The sequence below is a fragment of the Eleutherodactylus coqui genome, chromosome 6 (assembly GCF_035609145.1).
Source record: "Eleutherodactylus coqui strain aEleCoq1 chromosome 6, aEleCoq1.hap1, whole genome shotgun sequence".
Classification (NCBI taxonomy): domain Eukaryota; kingdom Metazoa; phylum Chordata; class Amphibia; order Anura; family Eleutherodactylidae; genus Eleutherodactylus; species Eleutherodactylus coqui.
The window spans coordinates 45,485,821-45,503,438 of NC_089842.1; the positions used below are offsets into that span (position 1 = coordinate 45,485,821).

General features: G+C 43.4%; 1 protein-coding gene across 1 annotated transcript; it reads left to right on the plus strand.

Moving 5' to 3' along the window:
- Window positions 1-2,173: 2,173 nt before the first annotated feature.
- On the plus strand, window positions 2,174-3,097 carry LOC136633545 (olfactory receptor 5AR1-like). Its single transcript, XM_066609304.1, has one exon. It carries the CDS (start codon window positions 2,174-2,176, stop codon window positions 3,095-3,097), a length of 924 nt encoding a protein of 307 aa, XP_066465401.1.
- The last annotated feature ends 14,521 nt before the right edge of the window (window positions 3,098-17,618 follow it).

Genomic DNA, 17,618 nt, shown 5'->3' on the forward strand with positions numbered 1-17,618 from the left:
AGCCAGCTGGAAACAGCAGTTGATTGGCTCAAACCCCTGACCAATGGAACTTAAGAAAGGGAATCTGTGATCATGTACCATAGGGAACATGTGTTCATGCACCATAAAATAAGTTACATTTGATTAGCTTAGGTAACGGGGCATGCAGACAGCTGTCTCTCATACTCATCTGGTCCCTTGTATCTGACGACAGGTGAATAGGAATGTGCACACATTGCCTTCTGAAACACTGGCTATACGTGCGCTGACTTTTTTGGAGCAAAATCACAGGAATGGAGGATCTGGTTAGTATGAGGCACAGCTTCCCGTACTCTCTATCACCTAAACTATAGGCAACATTACTTAGTTTATGGTGCATAGAGTTGATGACAAGTTTTCTTTAATAAGTGAGATTAAATTAAACTACTGAAAGGAAAAGGTTATCCATGGCAACCCGTCAGACTGTGACTTTCATTTTTCAAATTGCCTCTAAAATATGAGAGCTGGGATCCTTTTGGCTTAGGTAAATAAATCAGTGGAAATACGTGTCGAAATACAATTGTCAATATGTAATTATTATATGCAAATTGGGAAGATGGAATAATTCCTCTGCAGCGCCACCTATTGGATTGCAGCATTCCTTCAATTCAATGTCCGACTCTTTATACAGGTCTTAACAGGGAATTGAAAACCAAGCCAGAATCCATACACTGACAGCTGTTTCAGGGTATTTGCCCTTCATCAGTGTGCAGTAAGATTCCTGCTTGGCTAGTGAGAGGCCTATGATGTGAGTGTCAGAATCCTAATGCACACTGATGAAAGGTAAACACCCTGAAACAGTTGTCTGTGTATGGATTCTGGCTTGGTTTTCAATTCCCTGTTAAGACCTGTATAAAGAGTCGGACATTGATTTGAACGTGTGCTGCAATCTAATAGGTGGCGCCACAGAGGTATTGTTCCATCTTCCCAATTTGCATATTACGCAGAGGAGCATGCATAGTCTTATAAATTTCACTCACCTTCTGGGTGCTCTCCTCAAATAGAGACAATAACCCTCCAACTAATTATTATATTACACATATACGGAATGTAATAGCTGTAAAACTTGTTCAGCTGGTCACTCACTAAGGGGTTAAATCTGTGGAAATACAACTAATAAAACAGTCTTTTAATGTATATTATCATATTGTATACCATACAGAATATGTACAGTTCTAATATATAACTTAAAACTCTGGAGACAACTCAATTATTTTCAGTGCACCGAAATAACCGCTACTGTCATTGTCCTCTCCTGTGGATAATTAACATCGGTAATCACAATTATTGGTGTCTGCTTATCTCTATATAATGTACCAGTTTCATTTCAATGGAATTTTTGTTCTGCGTGTCAAGGCCAGAAAAATGCTATTGTCTAAATAAAAGAAAGTTGATCATCATAACTTTTCTTTATGCAGCAAGAGCAATGAGCGAAGTTATAAAATTATGGGACAAACAGCGTTTGACAGGTAAAATACACATTCTCTTTCATGTCAGCCTTTGTAGTAACTCTGAGAACTGAAGTCTTGACTGCATTATGAATGAAAGCCACTTTGGATTTAACTTGTCCAAAGAGTTTCCATTTACAGTTATCAAGGTATTGACATCATCAGGACATCAATATTGTTAGGACATCAACACAAGAGCCCATAAAGCCTAACACCTCCACCAATATTCTGCTTCATTCATCTAACACTATTACATGCACTTTTTTAAAAATTATTTACAGACCTTTCTCTAGTTAAAACACAGGTCCTCCCAAGTCAGAAAGAGCTTCTGAAAGATGTGAATCACTTACTATGTACAGGACAGGAGCTTCTTCAGGATCCCGTATAATACACATAGTGTACCAGAAAAATATAACATAGCTGCCCTCACCTGCTATTCGAAGAAGCCATTTATCCTGATATTGATAAAAAGCAGTACAGGACATGTAGTACCACACTGTATTGTAGAAAGTCTATACCAGATAGCAGGTCAGTGTATGCATTTCAGTGATAGAGGGGTTTTACCAGTGAAATGTCGATGCTGATTGGCTGAATTTTTCCATCAGACTGCACATGGCACTGATCCGGATTGCTTGACATTGTATCCTGGGCTCATTGTGTCTTGAGAAACCACTTATTGTGACAGACCTAAGGCTTTAATTAGTGGTATGGATAAAGGAAACCATACAACCATTGAATTTATTTTTATAGGATTTTCCGCTATCCCGGAACTGCAGTTTTTCCTATTTGCTTCATTTCTCTGTATCTATAATATATCTATGGCTGCACATATGTTTTTAATTGTCCTTTATAACCTCAGTTCAAACCTTCATACCCCGATGTACTTTTTTCTTGCTAACTTCTCCTTTTTGGAAGAATGTTACATTTCAACGATTACACCCAACATGTTAAAAAATCTGCTATCGAATCATAAAACCATCACTTTCTATGGCTGTGCAGTGCAAATGTACTGTTTTTTGTTATTGGGATCTGCAGAATGCAACTTGCTGGCAGTCATGGCTTATGACCGATATAACGCCATATGCCATCCATTATTATATAACGTGATTATGAGTAGAAATGCTTGTGTTAAGCTTATAGTGAGCTCATGGCTCATTGGTTTGATGGTTGCCATAATACAAACGTTTCTTACGTTCTCTCTACATTATTGCGGACCCAATAAAATCAACCATTTCTACTGTGACATTGCACCTCTAATGGCCTTGGCATGTAGTGACACACGATTTAATGAAATTGTCATTTTTATGCTTGTTCTATGTGTGGTTGTAGGTGCCTTTTTATTGACAATTGTTTCATATACACAGATAATTTGGGCAATTCTAAAGCACTATTCCCTAGCAGGGTTTAAGAAAGCTTTCTCCACCTGCTCCTCTCACCTAATAGTGGTGACTATATTTTATGGATCCGCTAGTGTAATGTATCTGAGACCAAAGACAAGCTATGGTACAGATACGGACAGGTTTCTGTCGCTAATGTATACTGTTATTGCACCATTGTTAAATCCTTTTATATACAGTTTAAGAAATAATGATGTGAAAGTTGCTGTTAAAAAAATGCTGAAAATAGCTTAGCCGTGATAAACAAATAACAAATTGTAATAAATTAAATATCAATAATAATTTTATTTCCTAATTTTACACTATACAATGAATGGTAATAAATGTTTGCAGTTTTTTAATGTTTTTTAAAATAATAACTAGTTTGCATATATACATGATTATCATTTGTGCATACAGATCTTGTGCACACCTACTACATGTGTCTCCATGGTTACAGACTACAAGCAAACATTGCGTAGTCTGATGTAGCAGACATCTGTTACTCTACTGCACACGTGTCAAACTCAAAGCCCGCCACATTATTTTATGCGGTCCATGATGAATTTATGCAACCTTATTCATCCACACTTAAAATATTAGCGATCATTTAAAGTTAAAAAAAAAGAAAAAAAAAGTGTAGATTTCATCTCCCCCTACAGGTCATATCTGTGAGGGGAGATGAAATTACGTACCGAAGACCCCTGTATTAATACATGGCCCTTACCCCGGCTTCTGCACATGTGCCTGTCGCCAGAACGGTGGACACATGCGCAAAAGCCGTGGATTGCCAGGGGAAATTAAAATCTCCTTGCTCCTGGCTACCAAATGTAGCTGAGAGCCTTGAAACTACATGGGTGGCTGCGGTACTCAATCCCTGGTAACATCAGCACCTCTATCTAATGGATAACTCTGATCACGTAAAAGTAAAAAAAAGTAAAAATTTCCCCTCCCATCACAGATCCAATTTACCAAACATACCCAAGAGCCTGGAGATTTCACAGGGAGCCGCGGTACACAGTCCCTGGTCACATAATTGCTGCCATCCAATGGATAATGGTGATCATGTAAAAGTAAAGAAAATTTAAAATGTCATCTCCCGTCATGGATCTGATCCATGAGGGGAAGTGAAATTACTTACCTAAGGTGTCCGGCGATGTCCCCTGACATGATCTTTATCCGTGGACTTATCCCAACTTCAGCGCATGCACCCGTCGGCAAAATGGTGGATGTAAGTGCAGGAGATGGGGAGGACCCAGGAATTTAAATCTCCATGCTCCTGGCTGCTAAAGGTAGCCAAGAACCTGGAGTAGGGACCGAGGTCCGCATAAAAGTTAAATACAGTTGAAGTTTAATGCTCCTTTTGGTTTGGGCCCTATTATGCATACGGACATAAGATTAGGGCCACAATGGATATGTTTTTTGAATACAGGGCAAACAGTGGTATCCATTTTGGGGTAAAAGTCTTCATTCATATGTATGCGGTACAAAAAAATCTTTTTAAACAAAAAAATGAAAATCATAATTTTTTCCTTCTGCTTTGCTTAGATTCATTAAAAAAATGGGGTCAAAATACGCAGTTCACACCTTTATGAATTTGTTAAGGGGTCTGACTTTCAAAATGGCGTCATTTGGGGGGGGGGTCTTCTGTCCTTTAGGATGCTCAAGGGCTCTACAAGTGTGCAATGGGGCCTAGATCACCCTCCAGCAAGATTTCTGTTCTATAAGTCAGCAGCTGCTCCTTTTGGTTTGGGTCCCGTTACACATACAGACTAGAGATGAGCGAACGTACTCGTTTCGAGTAATTACTCGATCGAGCATCGCTATTTTCGAGTACCTAGCTACTCGGGTGCAAAGATTCGGGGAGCGCCGGGGAGCGCGGGATGGCGTGGTGGAGCGGGGGGTAGCAGTGGGGAACAGGGGGGGCTCTCTCTCTCTAACACTCCCCCCCACTCCCCTCTGCAAGCCCCCGCTCACCCACGGTGCCCCCCGAATCTTTTCACCCCAGTAGAGAAGTACTCGAAAATCGCGGTGCTCGAGTGAAAGAGGGGCGTGGCCGAGTACGTTCGCTCATCTCTAATACAGACATAATATTAGGGCCACAAAGGGTATGTTTCTGAACACAGCAAAAACAGGGGTATCTATTTTGGGGTGCAAGTCTTCATTTACATGTGCAAAAAAAAAACATTTTAAAATGACATAACTTCAAAAAAATGAAAATCGTAATTTCTTCCTTCTGATTTGCTTAGATTCATTCAAAAACTGTGGCGTCAAAATATGGCGTGCAACCCTAGATTAATTTGTTTTGGGGTTTAGTTTTCTAAATGGGATCATTTATGGGGGTTCTTTATCATTTTGGCCACTCAAGGGCTCTACAAGTGTGCAATGGGGCCTAAAACGCCTTCAAGCAAAATTTCTATTCTGAAAGCCACCGGCTGCCCCTTTCATTTTGGGCCCTGTTGTGCATATGGACATTCGACTAGGGTCACAACGGGTATGTTTCTAAACACAAAACAAACAGGGGTATCAATTTTGTGTTGCAAATCCTCATTTTCATGTGCACTATAGAAATAAACTGTCTTTAAAATGATACATTTGCAAAAATATGAAATTTTATTTTTTCTCCTCTAAAGTGCATTAACTCTTGAAAAGAAGCTGTGGGGGTCAAAATACTCATGACACCACTCAGTGAATATACCAAGAGGTGTAGTTTTTAAAATTGGGTCATTTGTAGGGGTATTTATCATTCTGACACCTATGAGCCTTCATAATCTTGACTTGGTGGAGGAAAACAAAATGTTCCTTGATATGTTAATAATCCATGTTAGGGCTCAGTCACATGGCCGTATCCGGGCGCCGATGCGCCCGTGTTACTGCATGAAGAAGACAGCCACACTGCAGGTGCGGACGACTCTCTGCACCGCCGCAAGAAAGAACACATGACCAGCAATGGAGCCGGTCATGTGTTCTTTCTCCGCACCTGCAGTGCGGCCGTCTTTTCCTGCAGGAACACAGGCGCATCGGCGCCGGGATGCACCCCTGTGACTGAGCCCTTAAATTAGTACGTCTCTTAAATTGGTAAGAAAAAAACTAAAGCTTTTTCCAATGTGCTTCCAGAATAAAGTAAACAGATGGAAATATATAGCTTATCAATTAAAAATGTGAAAAAACTGCATTTTTGCAACATTTTCCCAACTTTGCCACTTTTAATAAACATGCGCAAATTCTATTGGGCTATTTTTACGACCTAAATGTAGTACAATATGTTGCAAAAATATTGTCAGAATCACTTGGATATGCAAAACCTTTACAGAGTTATTCTATCTAAAAGTGACGCATGCCAGATTTCCAAAATTTGACTTCATCATTAAGGGGCAAACGGGCTTTGTCACTAAGAGGTTAATCAGCTAGATTCTTTATGTTGAGGTGTTTTTGTTTGCATTCCTTCTGTCTTTTACATAGACTTTGTTACACATATATTTTTTTAAATATGAATATTATATTATCGTTGAATTTATAGTGATTTATAGTCTAGATATATTCTTCTCTTGAGCACTGTTTACATTGCAGGGCACATGTGTTCACTTTCTCACTTTATTTATTCCTTGCACTCTATGTACCATTTATTGTGGTAGTTGTAACGTAAGTATTTATTATTATGAATTTCTATGCACTTTTCACTATATGTAAGTTTTTACAGGGTAATTAAAAAAATAAGAATTTTTTTGTGTGTGTGCTTGACTGTGCACTCCATGTCTCTCCTAAAGGCCCATTTAAACCAGCCAAGTGTCGCTAAAAAAAATTGCTATATCAGCGATCATTTTAATGATAATCAGTGTGTGTAAATGTGCGCCCATCATCTGCTTTTCGGCTGATCGTTAAATTGAGGGTGCGTTCACACGAACGGATATCGGCTCGGTTTTCACGCCGAGCCGATATACGTGGTCCTCATGTGCAGGGGGGAGGCTGGAAGAGCCCAGGAGCAGAAACTGAGCTCCCGCCCCCTCTCTGCCTCCTCTCCGCCCCTCTGCACTATTTGCAATGAGAGGAGGCGGGACGGGGGCGGGGCTAAGTTCTGGGAATTAGCCCCACCCCCGTTCCGCCTCTCTCCATTGCAAATAGTGCAGAGGGGCGGAGATGAGGCAGAGAGGGGGCGGGAGCTCAGTTCCTGGTCCTGGGCTCTTCCAGCCTCCCCCCCCTGCACACGAGGAGGACGTATATCGGCTCGGAGTGAAAACCGAGCCGATATACGTTCGTGTGAATGCACCCTTAATCCAACATAAAAATCGTCCTTCACTTCTATCAGTAGTTTTCCATGGGGGAGTGCTGATACCACTGTTTCCCCATGGAGAACAAAGGATCTGAACACACATAATAGCCTTGGGCTACTAGCTGTGTTCAGTGAAGGCTTCCTTTGTGTACTTAATTGGTATTTAAGTAGCTGAGTAGCTACTTAAATACCAATTAATTTTTATGCAAAATGATCGCTCAAAGCTGTCCCTCAAACTGTCATTTGAGCTATCTTTGAGCGATCATTGGCCCGTGTAAATGGGTCTTAACTAGAGATGAGCGAGCACACTCGTCCGAGCTTGATGCTCGTTCGAGTATTAGGGTACTCGAGATGCTCGTTACTGAAAACGAGCACCACGCGGTACTCGAGTCAATTCCATTTCCTTCCCCGCATGTTTAGCACCATTTTCTAGCCAATAGACATGCAGGGAAAGCATTACCACTTCCTTCTGTGACGTGCCAGCCCTATCCCACCCTCCTGCAGTGAGTGGCTGGCGAGATCAAGTGACCGCCGAGTATTTAAAGCAGTCCTGCCCGCGGCTCGACTCAGACACAAGCTGGCAGAGATTAGGGAAAGTGCTGCTGCTGCTATAGGGAAAGTGTTAGTGTAGGATCCTGTCTTCAAGTACCCCAACGGTCCTTCTTAGGGCTACATCTGACCGCGTGCATTATTGTTGTGGCTGGCTGGGAGCAGTAGTGCACAATTTTTTCTTTTTCATCTCGGGCTGTGCAGGCCATTACAGCTTTGGCATTTTCAGTCTGCAGTCTATTATACAGAGTATAGGGAAAGTGCTGCTAAGAAAGGGAAAGTGTTAGTGTAGGATCCTGTCTTCAAGAACCCCAACTGTCCTTCTTAAGGCTACATCTGACTGTGTGCATTTTACTTGGTGCTTGCTGGGAGTTGTAGTGTTGCCTACCATTTTTGTATTACGCAGCTAGGCCTGTTTGCAGCCTTTCGTAATATTTTTGTCTGGCTGGAGTGTGCAGTAAAATAACGCTCTGACCATGAAAGTGCACGTCAATAATTCCTGGCCTCCTGCGACCTAACTTATTTATACCATTCTGTGTCTGCAGTGAATTTGAGGCAGAGAGTTGGGCCACAGCCATTTCTACAGGGAAAGCTGCTATTTACACTATACACTCCGTATCCTCAGTGGAAAAAAACAAAATCTCCTTCCTAGGGCTACATCTCACGGTGTGCATTTTACTTGGTGCCTGCTGGGAGTTGTATTGCTGCCTACCATTTTTGTATTACGCAGCTAGGACTGTTTGCAGCTTTTCGTAATATTTTTTGTCTGGCTGGAGTGTGCAGTAAAATAACGCTCTGACCGTGAAAGTGCACGTCAATAATTCCTGGCCTCCTGCGACCTAACTTATTTATACCGTTCTATGTCTGCAGTAAATTAGATAGCGGTCTTACTGCAAAACAGTACCATTATATTACCGTGGCCACTGCAAAGTATTTCAGCTCAGCCGCTTTAGAGTTGAGATCACCGCAGTTACCAGCACTATCCACTGGCTTTAGAGTCTTCTCCCCCTCCACACAGCCTCTATTATCTACAAGTCTCTGCGAGCAGTAAATTACCCCTAGGTATCAGCGCAAGACTGCGGGTTAAATTTTTCTAGTCACAGCATACAGCCTCCACTATCTACAACTCTCTGTGTGCGGTGAATTAAGCCACAGTTGTCAGTGCTGTACAGTGGGGTAATTTATTTGGCCCTTGCTGTATTCGTAATCCGCCATGATGAGGAGTAGGGGTAAGGGTCGAGGACGTGGACGTGGACGCGGACGCGGACATCCAAGTGAGGGTGTGGGCACAGGCTGAGTTCCTGGTCCAGGTGAATCACAGCCGGCTGCTGCGGAATTAGGAGAGAGGCAAGTTTCTGGGGTCCCCAGCTTCATATCACAATTTATGGGTCCACGGGGTGGACCTTTATTACAAACAGAGCAGTGTGAGCAGGTCATGTCATGGATGGCAGAAAATGCATCCAGCAATGTATCGATCACCCAGTCTTCTACGCAGTCAACTACTCCCGGTGTCAGGGTAATTTCTGCGTACAGCACCAATCAGGCCCACCCCAATGCCCCGCTGCCGGCGGTAAAGAAGAGACACCACACATGGAGGTCTGGTATAGTTCCTCACACGGGGACATGACTGCGCTCTTTATTACAGATTACATGGGATCTTATACCCTTTGGTCTCATCACTAGGAATGGGTGATGGGCTCATTGGCTCAAATTCACCGCATAACCATATATGGAAAGTCCGGATTTCCGGCTGAGTCAGTGAAAGTTATGTACGTAGTTGAACAGTCGTTATCTGGATATGGCGCTTCTGGGAAAACAGCCAAGTACGCGGCCATCGTGTTCGGTTCTGTATCATCTCTGAATTTCTGGAAACATCTTTCTCAGCCTTGCAAACTTTTGGAATATCTGATGTAAGGCGACATATAAGTTTTTCTCATTTTAACTTTGAATAGAACTTGCATACAGGTATAAAAGCATAAAAAACATATAGCAATATATACATATACCCTCACACCGGCTTAGGGACTGCAACTCAGAATCCTCTGGCTACTGCTCCTCCTTCCTCCCAGCCTCCTTACTCCATGAAAATGACATATTCCGATGAGCAGGAAGACTCCCAGGAACTATTCTCAGGTCCCTGCCATGAGTGGGAAAAAATTGGTTCCTCTCTCACCTGAGGAGCTTGTCGTGACAGATGCCCAACCTTTGGAAAGTTCCCGGGGTCCGGGTAATGAGGCTGGGGACTTCCGGCAACTGTCTCAAGAGCTTTCAGTGGGTGAGGAGGAGGATGATGATGAGACACACTTGTCTAGTGCTACGTCACTCCCACCTAGGAGGGAGTGACGTAGCACTAGAGTTAAGAAATAACTTTGTTGCTTTTATAGAATAAAAGATTATAATGAATGCAATGAATTATACTGTCTTGGAAGGCAGGTAAGATAGAAGTTTTAAGGCACCTAGTGTCTAGGGTCACAGATGGAGGTCAGTGATGTACTAAATTGTTAGAGCAGGTGGATTAGACCCAAGCGATAGAAGAGAAAGCAAATTCATGTGCTGTGACAAATAACAACTACTGTTAGTATATCTTGCTATGTAATCTAATCTTTGTTGTATGTCCTTCATACAAATGTAAAAAGTTATATGCCACTCACATCCTGTGGGGGCTTTTAAGAATACAAGGGTTAAAGAATGCAGAAAATGTTGCGTGACAAACTGTAACAACTTGCATAGTCCAGAAAATACATCTACGTTTGCCAAGTCCCCAAATTCAATTGTAACCACATACAATGTTAGGTGGTCACAGCTGTGACCGTAAAGTTACAGCATAGTAGTAATACACTAGACGTTAGAATTTCCCTGAATGTCAGTCAGAGGAAGAGAAGGCGGGCTGAAATGGCGTCGGTACCCACGCATGCCAAAGACACCAGCGTTCAATATAACAGTTAAGTTGTATAACAGTTCAGTAAATAGGGAGATAGAATAATATCTCAGTCACTCAGCAACCTTTGGCACACAATATGTGAACTACAGTACGTTACCAATCAGATCGAGATGCCTGACATCTAAGACCGCATCTGCTCCAGTCTCCGATTTAAAATGTCAGTTGGTTTCCCATTCGCCTAGGGATAGTGAAGAAGGCCGAGGTTGCTGCGAGGGCACATTCTGCGCAGAGTTAACTTGTGCAGACTGAAGACGTGAATAGCTGAAAAAACGTAGCCCGGGGGGGGATCCATGTCCTCCTTCTGAGGTGAGGTAGGGATTACACTCACCCTAAGAGTAGGGCCTTGTGGGCGATGAGGAAGCCTTGACGCTGGAGGGAGGACCAGGAACAAGTCTGGGACAAAACTGTTGTAAAAGTAAACTAGACATGTTCTCCCTTATACTCCTGACTCTTTGTCTCTGCCATTCTGTGTTATAGCGTTAATGTACATTGTGGTCTGCGGAGGGCAAGGAGGGGCTATACGGGGGAGAGATTTTAAAAAGAGGAAGTCACTGGCAGAAGCATTAGTACTGCAGTCCCAGGGAAGATAAATTTGCAGACAGTATAAAAAATAAATAAATTACAGGGAGTTAGGTGTAGATTAGAGATGAGCGAGCACCAAAATGTTCGGGTGCTCGTTACTCGAGTCGAACTTTCAGTGATGCTCGAGAGTTCTTTTCGAGTAACGAACCCCATTGAAGTCAATGGGCGACTCGAGCATTTTTGTATATCGCCGATGCTCGCTAAGGTTTTCATTTGTGAAAACCTGGGAAATTCAAGAAAGTGATGGGAACGACACAGAAACGGATAGGGCAGGCGAGGGGCTACATGTTGGGCTGCATCTCAAGTTCCCAGGTCCCACTATTAAGCCACAATAGTGGCAAGAGTGAGACCCCCCCACTGTCAGCATAAAGATCGTTCTCCTCTGCCACAGCTGTTACAATGGGCTGCCGGCGATCGCGGGATGAATTGTCGGGAAGGGCTTATATATATAAGCCCTTCCCTGCAATTCATCCAGAAATGTGTAAAAATAAAAAATATATATATACTCACCTTGTCCCGGCAGAACGATGTTAGCCCATTGAATTCAATGGAGCCGGCAATACAGCCGGCTCCATTAAAAGCAATGGGCTGCCGGCGATCGCGGGATGAATTGTCGGGAAGGGGTTAAATATATAAGCCCTTCCCTGCAATTCATCCAGAAATGTGTAAAAATAAAATATATATATATACTCACCTGGTCCCGGCAGCCGGAGTTCAGCGCGGCCGGCGGCAGTCCTCCTGAACTGCTCTGAACAGCTGTGAGTAGTATTCAGCAGCCGGGGATTTAAAATCCCCGCCTGCTGAATGAGCTGCCTCTAATTGGTCACAGCCTGACCAATCAGAGGCAGATTCCACTCACACACCCATTCATGAATTTATGAATGGGTGAGTGACTGCTGCCTCTCATCTGATTGGTCCCGCTGAGCCAATCAGAGGCAGCAGTCACACACCTAGGTGTGTGAGTGGAATCTGCCTCTGATTGGTCAGGCTGTGACCAATTAGAGGCAGCTCATTCAGCAGGCGGGGATTTTAAATCCCCGGCTGCTGAATACTACTCACAGCTGTTCAGAGCAGTTCAGGAGGACTGCCGCTGGCCGCGCTGAACTCCGTCTGCCGGGACCAGGTGAGTATATATATATATATTATTTTTTTTTACACATTCCTGGATGAATTGCAGAGAAGGGCTTATATATTTAACCCCTTCCCGACAATTCATCCCGCGATCGCCGGCAGCCCATTGCTTTTAATGGAGCCGGCTGTATTGCCGGCTCCATTGAATTCAATGGGCTAACATCGTTCTGCCGGGACAAGGTGAGTATATATATTTTTTTTTTTACACATTTCTGGATGAATTGCAGGGAAGGGCTTATATATTTAAGCCCTTCCCGACAATTCATCCCACGCTCGCCGGCAGGCCATTGCTTTCAATGGAGCCGGCTGTATTGCCGACTCCATTGAATTCAATGGTCAGTGCTCGTTTAATCGAGACGAGTACCGCGTGGTGCTCGTCTCGAGTAACGAGCATCTCGAGCACCCTAATACTCGAACGAGCATCAAGCTCGGACGAGTATGCTCGCTCATCTCTAATGTAGATCTAAGTAAGCAGAGAAGCCAAAGAATGGGAACCAAGCAGGTAACGATAAGGCCTGGTATCACAATTGTGTGATGCATAAGACTTTACTTGGTTGTGATGTGTATCCGAGGACTGCAAACTTTGAATGAAAATATAAGGAAGTAAGTGATCAGCCAAATTCAGAGGGGTGGAGCTAGATGATGCAAGAATACATAATGGGTCATTCCTCTCTTGTCCACAAAGGAGGGGTGAGAATCATAGATAGCCAGGAAAAGTTTTTTTTTTTTTTTCTCCTGTCTCAAATTCGATGAGACATTGCAGGCAGGATCAGATTAAAATTATTAATGAATTCTCTTAAAGAATATCACATTTTAAATATGGCTGCCCGGATGGAAGACATGTCTCTGTTATTGGCACTGATATTTTACAAACCCTATCTGCATCCATCATAATGGCGCCAGATGGATCGGTACGGGTTGGGACCTCAGGTGTCATTTCAGAAAAATTTTTGTAAATTAAACTGCTCTTTTGGTGGAGCTGGCTTATGTGTTTGGCCTGATAGCCACCTACAAGATAGACGTAGGGAAATTGAATGTACCCACCATGATAATATATATGAGACCCGGATACACACCCCTGGGTCAAACAGTATCCCCTTAGTTTAAAAAAAAAAGGGGTGAAGGGTCAGCCACACGTTAGGTGCTGTGTGCTGATGATTTTGGAAAACTGCCGACCAGCCACAATTTCACTGTTAATTTCCCTTGCAGAAGATGGCTGCAAGGCCTGGAGGCCTCCAAAGACAACCCCCAGTTCTGCAGGAAAGGTCGTTCTCCTGGATCATTGTTTAGCCACGGAACTAGACATCTGACAGAGGAACAAAAGGCTGCTGTCCAGGCCATACCTGTACCTACACCCGTTGCCAAACTCTGCACTTTTCTGGGCCTTGTTTTATACTGCCGCCCATGGATCTATTCGGCCATGTGACGACAGTATTGACACAAAAGCACGGAGGACAACCACGGCCACTGGGATACTACTCCATGAGGTTGGATCCAGTGACTCGAGGAGCTCCCTCACATGTTTGTGCGGTGGCAGCAGTACAGGCAATGGTTGACAAACACCCCACGTGTCTTCTAAGTGGGTATTGGACTACCCCCTAGTGGTCTACACCCCAAATGACACCCAGAGCATATTCATGCAAGTGCAACCCAAGCACTTATCTCTGGCCTGTTAGATCCGGCTACAATGTGCTCTTTCCATGCCTGCCCTAATATTTCTTTCCAATGTTGTACTACCTTGAACCAGGCTACTCTTCTTTTAATCGGGTATTCCGGTTCAAACGGGGGAGGGGAGGCATAGGTGATCTGAGTATGGCAGATTAGCTATTTTTTAAATTTTTGTATTCTTTACAAGATTCTGATAAAAAACTGTTATTAGAACCCACTGTTAACAATGCATATTTTGAGTTTTCTTTTGTAGATAGTACCAGGGTGAGGGTTATTGACTCCAAACCGGATATGCAGAGGTCACACAACAAGATGTCCAAAACGCAGAAGCTCTGCCTCCGCATGTCTCAGTGCAAGAAGCGGAATTGAAGGCCCTTACTGAGGCGTGTAGAGTGGTAGAAGGTAAGACGGCAACCCTTTACACTGACTCCTGGTATGCATTTGGCATAGCTCATGATTACGGCCCAATATGGAAGGCCAGACAGTTTCTTATTTCAGTAGGACAGCCAATTAAGAATGGTGCAGCGGTGCAGAGTCTCATGGAGGCCCTACTACTACTACCTGGCAGTGGAGAGCTCACACCGATTCCTACAATGGAGAAGCGAGAGACGACACCCTCACCGACAGCACAGCAAAGGCAGGGGCCCTCAAGCCGTGGAAGAAAGAAGAAAAGATACTGACAGCATGAGTCAGTGGCAAAAACTTTGGACATTGATAAAAACCTTGGGCATTGACAAAACTTTGGACATTGATATGCTAAGGACTTTACAGTTACAAGCCAACGAGGAAGGGAAGCAAAAATGGGCTAAAAGACGGGAGCAACAGAACAGGACGGTGTATGGCGAACAGTCAGCAGAACTTGCCTACAGAGGTCCCTGTGCCCCATGATGACCCAACTGGTACACAGAAAGACATACCTATCAAAAGCAGCAATGATGTCGACACTGAACGAGAATGGGTGACACCTGGGTTCTCTGGTTTCTCTGTAGCTGCTGCATCATTTGTCCAGTTTGCATGATCTTTGCCATATGCGAGTCAGGACAGACGTAAGGTGGCCATATAACACTTGCCTGGACCACTCTTTACCCATTTCAGAGATTGCCAATTTGACTACATTCAGCTCACACCAGTTGGGGAGTATGAATATGTGCTTGTTGTTGTTGGTGTCTTTTCAGGTCGGAGGCCCACCCTGATACTAAGGTAAATGAGCAGGTAACCACACAGAAGCTCATGAATGAGGTAATCTGCAGATACAGGGTACCGGAAGTGAATGAGTTAAACGAAGGTACACACTTCACAGGTGAAATAATGCAACCTCATATCTGCTCAGTGTACATCCCAGGCCTCTTACCCACCCTACCATACATAGAGTAGTGGGAAAGTAGGAAAGATGAACGATACCCTAAAAGATACGAAGGCAATGGGGAAATGGTCTTTTATTAGACTGTTTCCTCAGTTAGGTACATACCTAACAAGAGAAGAGAAAAAATAAGTTTTAAAACATTGTGTATTTAGAACACTGTGATAGGTTTTTGCTAAGATTTTGCTTTATTTTATCTGCAGTGCACTCTGCTCATGCCACACAACATGCTGGCGTTACAACGCCCCCAGTCCCACTACCTTGCCGCCTCTGGAAAAAGGAAGTGGGAATAATCACCTTGTAGTTTTCCTTCCAGACTGATAGATATGATTATGCACTTACTAATGAGACAGAGGTTCAGTCATGTTGATCAGTCATTAGATAGCCCTAATTTTGCACTCTTTGTGGATGAATCGAGGTAGCGTCAAGAAGGCGGGTTCTACACAAGTTATCCAGTGTTTACCTGAAATAGTAAAAGCCGAACCTCTCCTAACCTAATGCCTCGAGATCCCAGGTGGTAGCTTAGACCTCCACATGTACAGAGATGCCGTAGGGGTACCTATGAGGGTACCAGATGAATATAAAGCCAGGGATCAAGTTAAAGCAGGATGGGTCTGGTCCTGTGGTAATTTTTCCTACACAAATATCCCCACCAATATTCCAGGAGGGCCGTGCGCACTGTCTCAGCTAAATATCCTTATGTACCAAAGACTCAATTGCCATGAACCCACACCTAGGTATCGGAGGGGCATTTACAGCCTGAGCGACAGTTGTGAAAGACCGCCCACTCTACTGAGTTTTCAGAACATTCTACACTAGAGTTTATTCTGATAAAGAAGTTATTAATTATATTTGTCACCTTTATAGTCATCCTAATTTCTATTTGTTGTTGTTGTGTACAGTGTATTCCAACCCCGATGACTACCTGTTCCACCCCGATGACTACCTGCTCCATTGTGTGCCTACCATGATCTGGGACTTCGAGGAGGGTCAATAGTTGAGGATGATATGTGGTAGTGTAGGAACAGTTAGTGTAGTTAGTTTAGTGAAACCGATAGTTTCAAGGGGGGTTTGTAGTGGATATCTGCCATATCTATATTTTCGGGACAATGGACATACATTTCATGTGGACAGGGGACCTGTTTTTATAAATATATACCAATGCCAGTATTACTCCATTTTGTTTGCTCTTCTACAGAAATAGAAATATCCTTCATGAATCCAATATATCTACTTCCTCATATATCATGAAACTTTCCGCTTACTAAACTCACTATAGATACAAGCAGAAGCTAGCATTTAGCAAGAACGCTCTATTTCCCGATTCTTAGTGACTTTAGCAGGAGTAAACTCAGACATAAATAACCACAGTCTGAAGCAGTACCGCTTTTAGCTACCGCAATAATAACCCAAACAGTTTTACTGGAAACTTATGCAAATAACATGAGAAATTTATGCAATTAATAGTTCAAGCTGTAACCTCCAATCATATCGGAGAAACCACACGTGGGTCCAAGACAACCCACTCATTTCGTCCTGCCCTCTCCATACTGCTACCACATGATGGCCAATAACAGATGACCGGATGATGGAAGAATTTCAAGATGCTTATCCAATACTTAAACAATACGTTGTATCTATGTAATCTTTGACCTGCCCAGATGGGCAGATAAGTTAAACTCTTTAAAAGAGGTTGCGCGCCCACAAATAAAGCAGAATTGAGGAAGCTTATACATGCTGAACCTGTGTCAGTGTAAATCTTCTTATGCGCATAATCAATTCATAATTAATCTGGAAGGGTGCAAACATTTCCTATTATGTAGGCCTTGGACTCACGTACTTCCCACACTAACTATAGCGGGTCCTGGTCATGGTCTCTTGGCCTTGTAATGCCACCTCCTTCTCCAGCTTGGGGTCATGGGATCAGCACTGGGCAACATGTATTTTCTCCCGTATTACCACAGTTATCCGCGGCACAGGTTTGGGCCAAACAAGAGGACCGGTACTGCATTCATGAGACGTTCACAGCTGTACTAGCATCATAGTCAGCTCTATGCCCGCGATTGCTAAGGGTGTGTGCAGAGGCCTATGTCCTCGGCGCAGTGAAAGTCTGCCATGTTTGGGCACTGTGATTTCTTCCTATCTAATACTGTCTTTGGGTTCCTTGGACTCGCCTATGCTATGGGTACACAAAGACTTCCCATAGCGGTGTTTTACCTGTCTGGCACAAATACACTGACTAACTTGGGTAGGGTGCAGAGTGCAGATGGCTTTC

Excerpts from the sequence above, each read along its gene's own strand:
- LOC136633545 (XM_066609304.1), top strand. The coding sequence starts at position 2,174 with ATGGATAAAGGAAACCATACAACCATTGAATTTATTTTTATAGGATTT.